The sequence below is a fragment of the Diplotaxodon limnothrissa genome, linkage group LG17, assembly GCF_057381915.1.
Source record: "Diplotaxodon limnothrissa isolate DT_005_m linkage group LG17, D_limnothrissa_male_GT1.1, whole genome shotgun sequence".
NCBI classification, from domain to species: Eukaryota; Metazoa; Chordata; class Actinopteri; order Cichliformes; family Cichlidae; genus Diplotaxodon; species Diplotaxodon limnothrissa.
Genome location: NC_140612.1, coordinates 40147144 through 40160922, shown reverse-complemented (window position 1 = coordinate 40160922; position 13779 = coordinate 40147144). Strand labels below are relative to the sequence as shown.

Here is a 13779-nt window from a genome sequence, read left to right as displayed (position 1 = left end):
CAGAGACAGTCGAAGTTTGACTGTGTGTCGACGGTCCTTTACTGAGGAAGAAAAGACCTACCGTTAGCTCCACACGCCGTGCCTGTAGCCGCGTTGCGTCTTTTCTCCAGCTCGACTCCACCAAGTCTGAATTCGCATTAAATATGTCTCATATCATTTGTTATCAAACGCCTCAGGTAAGACTGTTCTCTCTCTTAAAAATAATTCAGAGATGAACTGATGTTGCTTGATGGCTTCGACGTGTAGTCAGCTGTTAACGCGTGGTGAAGCCGTTGTATGGGTTATTGGGCACTAGCACGGCCGTAAAACGACTCTTAGATGTGTATTTTGGAGCTTAAGATAAATGGCAATTTTCGCATTTATCGGGTTTGTGCGACAACCGCTGAAAATGCCGCGCAATGCTCCCTCGTAGCGGAGAGTCGCGGACAATTTACCCCGGCCGCAGCTTTCAGGTTGGCGTTACTGATGACTACAATAAGCTAACACTGACCGGTAACATAAGAGTATTGTTATTTTAGATGTAATTACTGAATAAAACACAGTGTCTGAATTTATTGTTGGTGTAGCTGCCCCGTGGTTACCGAGCTAGGAAGCGGTTGCTAGCTTAAAAAAAGGCTAACATGCGCTTCCCTCGGATCCATCTCTCCGTGACTTCCTAGCTCATTCCGTTCATTCCACCTGCATGCCCATGCCTAGGTCGCGTAAATGCAGAGGTATTTGTATAGTCTTCCTTTGTAGTCTTTGGAGAAAAAAAATCGATTTAACCTAATCTGGTACTTTAGGGCGGGTGGGGGGGGTCCCTTTCCCGACTCAGTTTCCGGTGGCGGGATTGTATTTAGTGGCTATATGACTTCTGGATCATCGCCAGACATCATGGCCCTGGTGGTGGTTTCCTCTCGCTAGAGTGAAGGAGAGAGGGGGGTTATTGAATGGCACTGCATAATAGCGACGAGACAAACATACGTACTTTAAATCAAATTGCAAGATTTACCCTTCGAGAAATGGTAGGTAGTTAGGGTGGGACACGCTGTCCTTTACTGACCCTTCATGTAGTTTAGCCATATTCTGTGGGCTGTGACCAGTCTTGCCACAGTACTGATGCCCCGTTTTTGCCACTGGGGCTTATTGATTACCCTTGATCATTTGGTATTCATTGGCTGCATGCTGCCTAACGCCATGGTAGTATTTGACCTACTGTGCTGTTAATCGGTTTCTGAAGCTAACAGTCACGTGGAAAATTCCCTAGTAACACACTGATTTAATGAAAGGGCTAAAAATAAACATTTAACGGGTTCCTTAATGTATGTCCAGTATGTGCTAAATGGAGTGTGTGCGTATATATGCAGTCTGATCAGTTGTGCTCACAGGCATTAGTGCTTTTATTTGCAGACGTGCTATTTTAATGAGATGGCCAGTAGTTGACTTGGGGGAGGGGGTTGGTTTGCTCCTTACATGCATTTGACGGCCTCCTCACCTTGTAGCTTATTGGAATGGATTTCAACTACAGACATGTTCCAGCGTAGGAAGGACTGTGTTTTAATAAGCTACAGAGGCAGCTGGGTGTATAGTGCTTTTTGTTATTGTTGTTCACCCTTATTAGATTCCCTTTGCGACGTGTTACAGGCGGTAAATTTCCACACGGTGAAAACTGGGTGTAATATTAAGCAGTGCCTCTTTTCACCACAAGAGAGCTGCCTAACAAGCATTAATTGTTCAGCTTTCCTACCAGCATTCTTTGTGCCTGTTTAATCAGATGGAAAAACGGAGAGAGGATCCATTCAGAGCTGTCCTCTGTGACAAAGTTGGGAACAGTGTCACTCTTTCTCTTCCAGGCTATTGTTCTCCCTCCTTTGTTTAGTGGCTTTCAAGCCTGCCTGTACAACGGCATTTGAAGCTCATCAACCATGCGCCCCGACCCCCCCCCCCCTTCTTATTTTACTGCTTGCTCAGTGTCTGATGTGATACAAGTTTTGATCATGACTTGTGCTCACACAAGTGCCCCAAAGGACAGCCACAGGCAACAATTTCATACATATTCTGTTAAGCCTGAGACAATAAACATTTACTGGTTCCCAGAATAACTGTCAGTGGTTTAAAATTATCCAAATACACCAGGTCCTTGTGTCAGGAAAGCTGGGTTTAAGATGGAAACTCTGTTAAAGAACTATCTGGAAAGTTGAAGGTGTGGCTTTTGGCTGCCAGAGTTTCGCGTAAAGTGCTTGGTGGGAAAAAGGGAAGTGAAACGAGTCAATATGCCAGTGTGGTGGACCCAGGCCTGTGGAGGAGTTCACAGCATTGTTCCTTCTCAGGGAGTCTTCTGCCAGATGTTGCGTAACGACTCAAAAATAGGTCAGCGTGCCCTCCGTCCACACGCAGACGGGCTGAATTATAGCTTTCTGTGCCAGTCTCGCTGTGTGTGCTGTTCATTGCTTTGTAAAAAGCCTATTTTCTAGAATGTGCCACCGAGCTTTGCTTTTTTCAGTGTGTGCTTTGGCACACATTATTGGCAGGTTCACATATTTGCCAATGAGCTCTTTCCCAAAAACAAAACAGTTGCGCAACATGGCACATCTTGATGCTTTCTGGCTTTAATTTTTATACTGCACGCTAGAGCTGGGCGATATATCGAGTTTTTAAAACATATCGATATATTTTTATACGAGATATAAGATGTGACAATATCGTTTATATCGATATAGTCTATGTTACGTTATAATTATACTTGTGGAGCCGCAAGTTTGCCTCTCTTTCGTCCACTTTCGTCTTTACGCAACGTTACTCGGCCTCGCCTCTCCTTCACTGAACACAACTCCCCCTCCTCCCCCATCGCTTCACCTGCAGGAAGCGACAAGATGGACACGGCAAATCTCCGTTAACGAGTTACTGCGCATCGCCCCGTGCGTGGGGCTGGACGGCGTCAATGTGTTAGCTAGCTAACCACGCTAACGAGCTAACCACGCTAACGCCATGCAGCCCAGAGGTGCTGCACGGACTAAAATCCTTTCATTTTCTCAAAAGTTGACAGCGCGCCTTATGTATGAATTCTGGTTGTGCTTGATGGCCGCGAACCGATCTTATGTGGAACACGGCGCTCAGCAATCTGTCAAAAAAAATGTTTTAGTACGACTTTAGTAAGCTACGGAGCTGCACCGCTTGATGGATTGTCGGAGCATTACGGCTGAGCCTCGCGGAGTGATACGTACTGTGCTTCAACGTAATATTACCCTACTGTGTATAAGGACCATAAATGGCACCTGTTATGAGACGTGGTTGCGAAGTGGATTTCAAACTCCAGGCTGTCAGTCACGCAGTAGAAGTTGGGAACAGAGCAGCTGTGAAATCTGTCTTTGTTATTGTGCTCAGCGTCTTTTAGTTTACATTTTGACTGCACAATTGTGAGCTTTTTGTTATGCACAAAAACAACATTGTTTTCTTTTATTTATGGAGCATTATTATTTAATAAATGCTCATAATTTATTTTTGAGTAAATTTTATGTACATCTGCTCTATGTTAATAAAAGTGCCTCTGTGACATCTGGGACACAGCTTTGACTAAGAACTCTCTTTTTGTTCTTACTTTATGGCTTTAAAAAAATATATCGAGATATATCTTATATCGCCATCCAGCTAAAAAATATCGAGATATGAATTTTGGGTCATATCGCCCAGCCCTACTGCACGCAAGTAGCATCACTCCAGCACTTGCAAAAAAATAAAGCCAGTAGTGACTGACAAGTAGTGTAATGCTTTTTCAGGAAAATGCATTACTTTTTAATCTTTTTTATTATTATTTTTTTAATCATGATCATTTTGTCCCTCAGACTTGAATTGTCCCAATTTATTCACGTCCCTTTGTGGGTTGCAGTGGAGGTAAAGAAACTGTTGGATACAGCCTGAAGCACAGTAATCCCTTCTTAGAATAGATCCTCCTTCCATTACTTTCTTATAAAACTGCTAACAGTATGGTTATGAGTTTAGTAGGTCACTGGATTTGAGTACTTTTACTTTGTTGATCTGGCTCAGTACATGTGTGTACTTGCTCTGCGAGTGTGATTGTAAATGATATCGGATAGAAGTTTAAGATTGATTTATGTATTCATACCGTTTTTATTGATCCTTTTCTAATGTTGCAGTAAAAACAAACATGCACTTTATTCAAAGTTAGCTGGAAAATAAATGTTTTTAAAAAGCAGAGTACAAATGAATAGTTTTCTCTCCTTTTTGTTCCTTTATTACAAATGTGTCATTCACACGTGACCTTGGCTTGGAAAGAATGTGTTTGTTTCCTCTGAACTATCTGACAGCGGATAACATGGTTGTTATTTCAGCAGCGGCTTACAAAGACCATGCTGTTTGTCTGCCTCATTGTCAGTCTGGTCTTTTGCTGTTTCTTTATCGGGTTAGCAGTGAAGTCAAACGTAGAACAGCTGTATTTACTTCTGTTAAAATCTTTTTGTTAAACTGGGATAATCGTGTGTTTCGGGGTCAGTTTAGGTATCCCTCTGCTTTACTTTTTGGTGAAGTCTAAATTTGTTTTTTAGTATTGGATCGAAATGTCTGAGGGGGAGGATCTTTACTAGGTCAGTGGGTTTTGGTCAGTGGTTGTTGATCAATGGTCATGAGAATTTGCATAATTATGATTACGGAACTGACCTCCCAGCCCATTGTTCCTTCAGTGGGCTGGTTTCAGTCATTATGCAAATGTACTGTTTATAAGATTTGGGGAAACCTGCAGTCAGCTGAGACTGAAGACGTCACTTGGATGAGTGACAAAACGTTTCTCCCACAAAACGCTACGTCCAGATGAACAGAATCAACTTTTGGAGATTTACTAGGTGTGATGTGATTTGTAGGTGGGGTTGTGCACTAGGGTTACATGTATATGATGCATTTGCTGTACAGTGTCCTTGGGTGTTCTGAGGGGCGCTATTTTTAAATTTAAAAAAAATTATTATTATTATTATATGAAGCTTCACATGTCACAAGTCGTTTCCTCCTGCATTTTTCTTATAGGTCAGTGCCTGATTATAAAGGTTCCTATAGGGAGGAGCTAGCCGAGTAGGCCTGTCATGTAACATAGAGCTGATGGAGCCTTGCCTCGGAGAGAAGGGGAGATGAAGCTGAAGACATGAGATGGATTAAATGGTCTTGCTTGGCCTTATCAGCAGGTGTGGAGATTTAGAGCCAAATGGAGTGTTGCAAGGGAGGAGTATATGGTGCTTGGCTACCAGTGCTGCAGGCTCCATGCTTTACAGCAGGGGTAGGCAACTCCAGGCCTCGAGTGCCGGTGTCCTGCAGGTTTTAGATGTGTCCTTGATCCAACATGCTGATTTAAATGGCTAAATTACCTCCTCGACATGTCTTGAAGTTCTCCAGAGGCCTGGTAATGAACTAATCATGTGATTCAGGTGTGTTGACCCAGGGTGAGATCTAAAACCTGCAGGATACCGGCACTCGAGGCCTGGAGTTGGGGACCCCTGCTTTACAGGATATTGGGATAACAGTTTCTTAAACGTGATGGGATTGACTGGTCTGATTTATCTTTTATTGAATTTTGTAAGCAGTCTTGTGACTATTGAGGAAAACTGAGCTCTGCTGCGTGATTGTTTGTTTCCAAAGAGAAGGGACTGCAGCGCTCACTTTCTTACCACGTGGAACTGACTCATGCTCACATTGCCTGAATGCCAAGAACATGCAGCATCCATTTAAAAACCAAGCAAGAACGTAACTCCCTGTTTTCCTTCTCCTTTTTTTCCCCCATGCAGGTTATAATGTGCAACAAACACAGAATAAGTACTACTCTATAGCCAACGGGATACCAAGGACTCGATTGCAGTCGCTTCAAGCCTGATAGTTTGTCCTTGTGGCTGCTTCCCCTCTCCATTCTGCTCAGTGGTCAGCTGGCATTTCTTCTGACAACTTCCCATCCCTCTCCCTGGGTGAAGAAGACTTAGTTCTCACAGGGATCTTAGTCTGCTTTGCCTGGTGCCTACGTTTGTTTCCTGTTCTGCTCTCAGCAGTGGTGCTTCCCTGGATTTGAATTATTCTCTATTAGGTAAGACAACCACTAATGCAAGGATTATAATTGACAGTGCACGTTGCAGATGCCTAATCCTAATCCGGTGTAGTCGTCAATGAAATAAGACAGCGTTTACGATCCTGCATACCTGAAAGCATGTCTCACACTGCAGAAGATATTCATTAGTGCTTGACTAAATGCATATATTTTTTGTTCTCTTTTCTTTTTTTTTTTTCCTTAGATAATTTGTCAAAAATTTTCCAAGATGATTCAAAACGGTTATTTGATCTTTGAGGATGAAAGTTTCCTGGACTCTACCGTGGCCAAAATGAATGCCCTGAGGAAAAACGGGCAGTTCTGTGACGTTAGGCTGCAGGTATGCTTTATTGCAGAAACACTTGCATGGTCCATTGCACATTCTCAGAAAAGCCACCGAGTTATTCTGTGAACTTCTATGAGCTGAGGTGGAGCAGGGTGTGCTCTAGAGGACAAATGACCACTTACTCCACTGATTAACCTTTAAATACATGTTGTAAAAAAAAAAAAAACTCAATTGCTTTTCATTTTAACTTTATTAGTTTTACCCACTGTGATCTTTTATGCATTTCCCCCCCGATCCTGATTGAGTGACCCTTCTTTCTCTTTATTGCCCAGGTGTGTGGTCACGAACTCATGGCCCACCGTGCAGTTCTGGCTTGCTGCAGTCCCTACCTGTTTGAGATCTTTAACAGTGACATTGAGTCTCATGGAGTCTCACATGTCACTTTTGAGGACTTGGACCCAGAGGCTGTGGAGATCTTGCTAAACTACGCCTATACTGCCCAGTCAGTAGCAACTCTGACCTTTGACCCTTACGCCCATCTCTTTATGATTCTTAACCTTTGGTTGATAACGACTATGCATTTTCTGTGTGATAGACTCAAGGCAGACAAGGAGCTGGTCAAGGAAGTTTACTCTGCAGCCAAAAGGTTCAAAATGGAGCGAGTCAAACAGGTATGTTTTTTCCTCATCGGCCCCATTCGTCACAATTTTCTCCCCCATCATCCTTAAAGGTTATTTCCTCAGTTAATCCCAGTGTGTTCCGCTCACTTCAGATTTGTGGCGACTACCTGCTGTCTAAATTGGATTCCCAGAATGCCATCTCCTTTCGAAACTTTGCCAGCTCTATGGGAGATGCTAGATTTTTGTCCCAGGTAGATGCCTTCATCCAAGACCATCTACTGGAAGTGTCTGAACAGGAGGACTTCCTTAAACTTCCCCGCCTTAAGGTACTGGCATAAAGGATCACACATGTAGTTAAATATTTAAGTATTTATTGACTGTTTAAGTGCATTTGAGCCATTCTGTAATGAAGAAGTGATACATTGTAAGCCTCCGTTAACAGTCTTATGTCTCTGTAGCTACAGTTAGTGTTTAGTGAAATAACTCAGGATTAAGCTTTACATTTATACCTTTCTGACTCTAACGCAAGATTAACGATACTTACAGTATGAACGTGCGCCCTTTAATCATTACACTCAAATCCTGTTGAGTGTGGGGGACGTGAAGCACAGCAGGCTAACATGAGGCTTTTGTTCACACTGGACTGAATTAACCCCGTGGTTGAGTCAAAGTGAGCCTCTCCAGCTTTGTAAGGCTGGAATATAAACCTGCATGTGATTTCCTTTATTGTAGGATTGCATTATGCTGAGAGAAGAGCTGAAATTGGCATTTTAAACAAACTAATGGCAAAATGCTAATCATTCAGTAAGATGAGGTTCCCAGCTACCCAGTAAAGCTCGTGGTATTCATTTTCTGTTACGTGCTCACTTCATTTCTGCCGTGCACGCCTCCTGTTTCACCTCCTCACTCTGTGTTTACAGTTGGAGGTAATGCTAGAAGACAACCTCACCCTGCCCAGCAATGGCAAGCTCTACTCGAAGGTTCTCAACTGGGTGCAGCGTAGCCTGTGGGAGAACGGTGACCATCTGGAACGACTGATGGAGGAGGTCAGTATCCGGGTGTGCCGTCTCGGCTCATACTAATCTGCATTCTTGCCTTCCCCCTTCCCCTCCCTCTTAACTCCTCCTGTTTTTGACATTAAGAAGTCATTAGGAGGCTGAAGTAGAAATGGCATGCCATTTTCATGCTGTTCTATCAGCATTGTTCTTTTTTTGTTCCCTCTGATTTGTTGGAGTGTTTGCAGTAAGAAACTCTGTACCCCTGAACCCTACTACAAATTAGAGGTGAGCCCAAAAGAGCTGCTGTCTGCTCTTGTCTTTATATTTTTGGTTTGTTTGTTTTTTCCAATATTCTCTTTTGGGTATGTGGTTGGATTACATGCAACCCCATCTGAGTATTACGGTGCTCCTCTCCTCCTATGAACACACACACACTCAAAGGTCTGACCCTTGATTCTGATTTTTCACTTTTTGCTATCTGAACAGGTGCACGTTTGTTGCTGCAGCACTAACAGGCACTCCTCCCCGTTGATTTATATCTCCTGTAGGTTTATTAGCAGCAGCAGGAGACCAGACTGAGGAGCCAGGACTGAGCCACCAGGGTAATGAGTCAGAGAAAAGGGAGGGAGGAGAGGAGCACAACTGCCCCTCAGCAGCTTCTCTTTGCAGCCAAACAACACTGTGTCCCCATCTGTCCATGGCATACATGCACATGAATCCCATTTCCACATTTATCAGAACACATGGTTCATCATCTCCCTCGCAAGCGATACATGCAATTGAATACCCCGTTACTGCACATAAATTCATGTTAAACTTTTCTAAAATACACACACATCAATCCTTTGCCTTTTATTTTATTTTTATATGCCCTAAAGATGGGCAGCTGAGTGACTCCAGCAGCTCCGACAGAATACATCTGACTGCTCGCGTCTCCTGGTGGATTTAATCTGTTATGTCCCAGCAAAGTTGTTTTACCTGCACTGTTGTTAGGCATCTGGATTTGCCTGCTCGTTGTGGCTGCTGTCACAGTAACAACTTCAACTAGAGGCTGAATTTTGAAGCAGCTGATGTGGGAAGTGTGCCACACGCAGCTCCTCTTCTTCATTCTTCACAGAAGATCTTTCCAGATGGAGCTTCGCATTTTATTATTTCTTTTTTTTACCAACTCCCTCTGTTCATAGATGGAAATTAAGGAGATGCTCTGTCACATTCGGCCGATATCTTCTTGCGCTTGAACGCCTAACACACTCTGTGCAGTGCTGGTGGTATGTGTGTCTTTAAAGGAAGCCTTTCTATTCAAACAGCAGAAGATCCAGGTCTCTGTCCCTCCCCCCTCTCCTCTTTACAGCACTGCCTCTCCTCCCCCCCCCCTTTTTTTTCCCCCCTCCCCCCTTATAAGGGGCTCTCAGTGTGTTGCCATGGAGACAGCCACATGGGTGTGTTGTTCCTGTTTGTCTTTCAGGTGCAAACGCTGTACTACTCACCTGACCATAAGCTGGTGGATGGAGGGCTGGTGATTGAGGGGCACAGTGAGGTGTTTGGTGGCGAGGAGGACCACCTTCAGTTTGTGCAGGTACTCAACAGCTTGTGCCTGGCTTCACCGCCTCTACCACACTTTGCTTGGCAGCGTGCGGCATACAGCTTGTGCCTGACCATGCATCAAAGAACTACATGGTCCCTTTCTGGCTAAAAGTCTATATGGCTCATTTGTACCATAATTTAGCCACAATGTAAGAGCTAATGTAACGTAGAACATGACCAATGATGCCGGCCTGGCAGTGCTGTTGAGCATATGTTAAAAGCTCTCTGTGTTTATTAAGCTAATCTCAGCCAGCTGAGCGTGGACAGTTGCTGTTTCAGGTTTTTATCGGCCTCCTTTAAATTGTGTGGTGGTCTGACACTGCTGTAGTAGCTGCTGTAGCTGGCTTCAGATATGGGGAGGTGAGATTTTGGTACTTGCTCCGGCAAGATCATGCTACGTCTACGTTAGAGCAGCTGGATCAAAGAGTAGGCTGGGATGGAATTGGTTGGCGTTGGCCACTGTTGGGGCCTGTGGTGCAAGCTTGGTTTCTGTAGCTGCAATATACTCTTGCAGAAGAAACCTGTACGGGAGAGCGACCAGCGACAGATGAGCTGCAGCTCTTCAGGAAGCCTGTCTCCCTCCAACCAAGCAGCAAACGCCCCAAAGCAGACCGCCAGGAGAGAGTGGAAATACATCGCCTCTGAGAAGACCGCAAGTAAGTCCATTAACTGTGCGATCAGAACTTGCCTTTGGGTGGAATAAACGCCACATGCTGTACATGAAAAGCAAACTTTTTGTTGCCTAACCATCTCTAATCTTACTCCTAGGCAACAACTACTTGTGTCTGGCTGTGCTGGACGGTGTGCTGTGTGTGATCTTCTTGCACGGTCGCAACAGCCCTCAGACATCTCCCTCTGCCACTCCCTGCTTGATGAAGAGCCTCAGCTTCGAGGCCCAGCCAGAAGAGCTCGAAGAGCAACCGCTCTCACCCATGCATTATGCTCGCTCCGGCCTGGGCACCGCAGCCTTGAATGGAAAATTCATTGCAGCAGGTTGGCAAATCATCCATTAGCCTTAGTGCTTTCTCTGTCGGTGGGGTGTGTATTTGTAGGTTATAGTGCAGCACGGACAGACGTACACACGTTGTTCTCACTGGACATGTAGGTTTTGCACTGATTAATATTTTGAGTTTATATAAGGGAGTTATTGACTGTGGTGCCTCTTTGTGTTCCTGCAGGGGGCTACAACAGAGAGGAGTGTCTGAGGACTGTCGAGTGTTACGACCCCAAGGAGGACCGCTGGACTTTCATCGCACCCATGCGGACTCCGAGGGCTCGTTTCCAGATGGCCGTGCTCATGGTAGAGTTTTAGCATTTATCTTATCTCAGGTTCATTTGTTCTGGATTACAGAGACATTTTAATATCCGCCCGGGAGCGTAGCTGCACCTGTTCAAACAGGATTAGTTGTCCTGTTTAAGTATTTCTCTACTCCTCGTGTTCAAATATGTTTGTTACATTTCTGTTAGTTGGCACTTGATGTTGCAAAAATTGGAAGTGTGAAAGGGTCTAATGACCTCTTGCAGGGTCAGCTTTACGTGATTGGAGGTTCAAACGGACATTCTGATGAGCTGAGCTGTGGGGAGAAATACGATCCTCGCACTGATGAGTGGACTCAAGTACCAGAGCTGAGGACGAATCGCTGCAACGCAGGTCGGTCCACTGTGCATGCATGTAACTTTTTTTCCATGTCTAGAAAAAAAGTGTCTGAAGTCTTCAACTCGTCGCTTTCATCTCTCTTAAAGGCGTCTGCTCCTTGAACAACAAACTCTATGTTGTGGGAGGGTCGGATCCCTGCGGGCAGAAGGGTCTGAAGAACTGTGACGCTTTTGACCCTGTGGCCAAAACCTGGACCAACTGTGCCTCCCTCAACATCAGTGTGTATCCACAGTGGATTTTGACTTTTTTGCAGCCTGAGGTGAGATGAAAAGCTGTATTCATTAAGCAAATATGATTTCAGGGAGGCACCAGGCAGCAGTGTGCGAGTTGGACGGCTTCATGTACGCGATCGGAGGGGCAGAGTCGTGGAATTGCCTGAACACCGTGGAGCGCTACAACCCCGAGAACAACACCTGGACTCTGATAGCTCCCATGAATGTGGCTCGCAGAGGGGCCGCCGTCGCCGTTCATGCAGGTGAGTCCACAGATACGAAAAGCTAGATCTGCCTTTCAGACTGATCCGTTCTCGGTCAGACTTCCCTGATGTTGGCATCTCTGGCTCTCGATAGGCAAACTGTTTGTTGTTGGCGGCTTCGACGGCACCCACGCTCTTCGCTGTGTGGAGATGTACGACCCCGCCCGCAACGATTGGAAGATGCTGGGCAGCATGACATCGTCTCGCAGCAATGCGGGCGTGGCCATGCTGGGCGACACAATCTACGCCGTGGGCGGCTTCGACGGAAACGAGTTCCTTAACACGGTGGAGGTATACAACCCCGAGATGGACGAGTGGTACGACTGCGCCAAAGCCCCGTCTCCCCTCTCTGACTGAAGAGGGAAGACCGGGAGGAGGGAGAGCAGGGGATTGGAGTTTCAGTGCTTCACCTATTTTTATTTTCCCCCCAAACTAACAGGCTTAGTGACGTAATCGTGTTTCGTGATGATCTGTGTGTATGAGCGGATACGTGTGGGGGTGGGGGGACGGGCGAGGGGTCTTCAGTGAAGATCGACTTATATGTAGGGGGGGTGGGGGGGTTGTTGCCCAAAGCAACATGACGCCTTTGCATATTGCATACAATGGTTTTTGTGCTGTATATATTTAGTTTCTTCCTCATTTCTGTCATATGCCAACACATTTAGTGCTTCTTTTTCCCCCCTTACATTTCAAAGGTTTGTCACCTTTGAGGTTTTCACAGAAACGTTCGACTTTTGGTTACTTAAAAGGTGGCTGTATGGAGTGGTTTTGTTTTCATTTAAGAATATTTCTGTTGGGGGAAATGTAAGTTTGCTCACACATTTAAAGGTCAGTAGTTTGAAGCCTTACTCAAAAGTGCGAGTAGATAAACACCTATCATGGCTTTTTGTGTCATTTTAAACCAGCTGGATTGCTTTTTGGATCTTAAATGATGGCCTTTTTTTATATTTTTTTATACACTGCTGATTTACCAGTTTAAAAATAAAAAAAAATAGTAGTAGCAGAGAGCTTCAGTCATTGACTCTAACCAGTGCCAGATTTAGTTGCATTCACGTGCACACACACGCACAAACCATGCTTCTGCTAACTACATTTTTGTTTTTGTGACTTAAGAAATTGATGTATGTAGACATGCAGTTTACTAAAAATCTTTTTTTTTTTCCCGTCTTGGGTTTAAAGTGTCAGGCATTGGCAGATTCTTCTGGAAGGATTGTTAGAGCAAGAAAATGACCACATTTGTAACATTTCTTAATAAATCATTTAAACCAGATTCTTTTGGCGTGATGTGTCATGATTTGAGATGAATCATCAGTTTGCAAATTCTGACATTAATCAAGTAATTAACAAAGTATCGCTCGATAACAGACTGTATCGTTTTTAAGTCGTGACTCAGCAGGTGACCCTAACTTTTGCTGCCACCTCATCTTCCTCTAGTTCTGCTCCTGAGTAATTGCTGTGTCCTGTTCACTGCTAAGCTTTCACTGCCACCATTTTCCACAGTGACTACCACACTAAGCCAGTTTTTTTTTTTTTTTTTTTTTTTTTCCCTCCCAAGTGTCTTTTAGTGGAGATTATGCTAAGCTGGCTAACAGACATCAGCAGGAAGGGATGACGACAGTCATTCTGGATAGTGGAAGTGTTGAAAGAGGACTGCCTGACCTCGTATCACTGCCTGCCTGCTGGAGCTGGTTTAATCCCTGCCCTGCACTCAATTCACAACTTGGTCACTGGTAACCTGTATGGTGGGGTAAATGGGCTAGTATAAGTATGTGTGGCTGTACACTTTTCTCTTGCATTGTAAAGTGGGATCATGACTAAAGAGCTGAGAGCATCGACATGTGTTGAAGCATTTTAAACTCTTACCTGATCATTTACAATTATAACTTTGATAGTTTTTCTTCCAGTCATTTTCTAATTACAACGTCACAGCGAGGTCCCTCGACAGCTACAAGTTTAAAAGAAAGGCTCTGTACATTTTTCTAAATGACTAAGCTGAGACAGGAAGTTGGGGTCCTCATTACCTGTCCTTTCACCATCTTCCACCTCTCCCTGCATGGTGTCTGATGCTTCAGCCTCTGCTTGTGTCACACTACCAGCAGGTGTA

At 44.6% G+C, this 13779-nt stretch overlaps 1 protein-coding gene across 3 annotated transcripts; it reads left to right on the top strand.

Annotated features, from left to right (window-relative positions):
- Positions 1–12166, top strand: ivns1abpa (influenza virus NS1A binding protein a). 3 transcript variants are annotated; one of them, XM_085375321.1, is made up of 15 exons: positions 1–176; positions 5766–6055; positions 6261–6395; positions 6674–6843; positions 6937–7012; positions 7114–7287; positions 7882–8007; positions 9425–9535; positions 10058–10199; positions 10312–10536; positions 10722–10843; positions 11068–11194; positions 11287–11418; positions 11502–11675; positions 11770–12166. In XM_085375321.1, exons 3-15 carry the CDS (start codon positions 6285–6287, stop codon positions 12030–12032), a joined length of 1953 nt encoding a protein of 650 aa, XP_085231447.1. In that variant the 5' UTR covers positions 1–176; positions 5766–6055; positions 6261–6284; the 3' UTR covers positions 12033–12166. The 3 variants fall into 3 exon arrangements, with proteins under 3 accessions (XP_085231447.1, XP_085231445.1, XP_085231446.1); XM_085375319.1 differs by having other exon boundaries at positions 6674–7012; XM_085375320.1 differs by lacking the exon at positions 1–176 and having other exon boundaries at positions 183–6055; positions 6674–7012.
- Positions 12167–13779: the final 1613 nt, after the last annotated feature.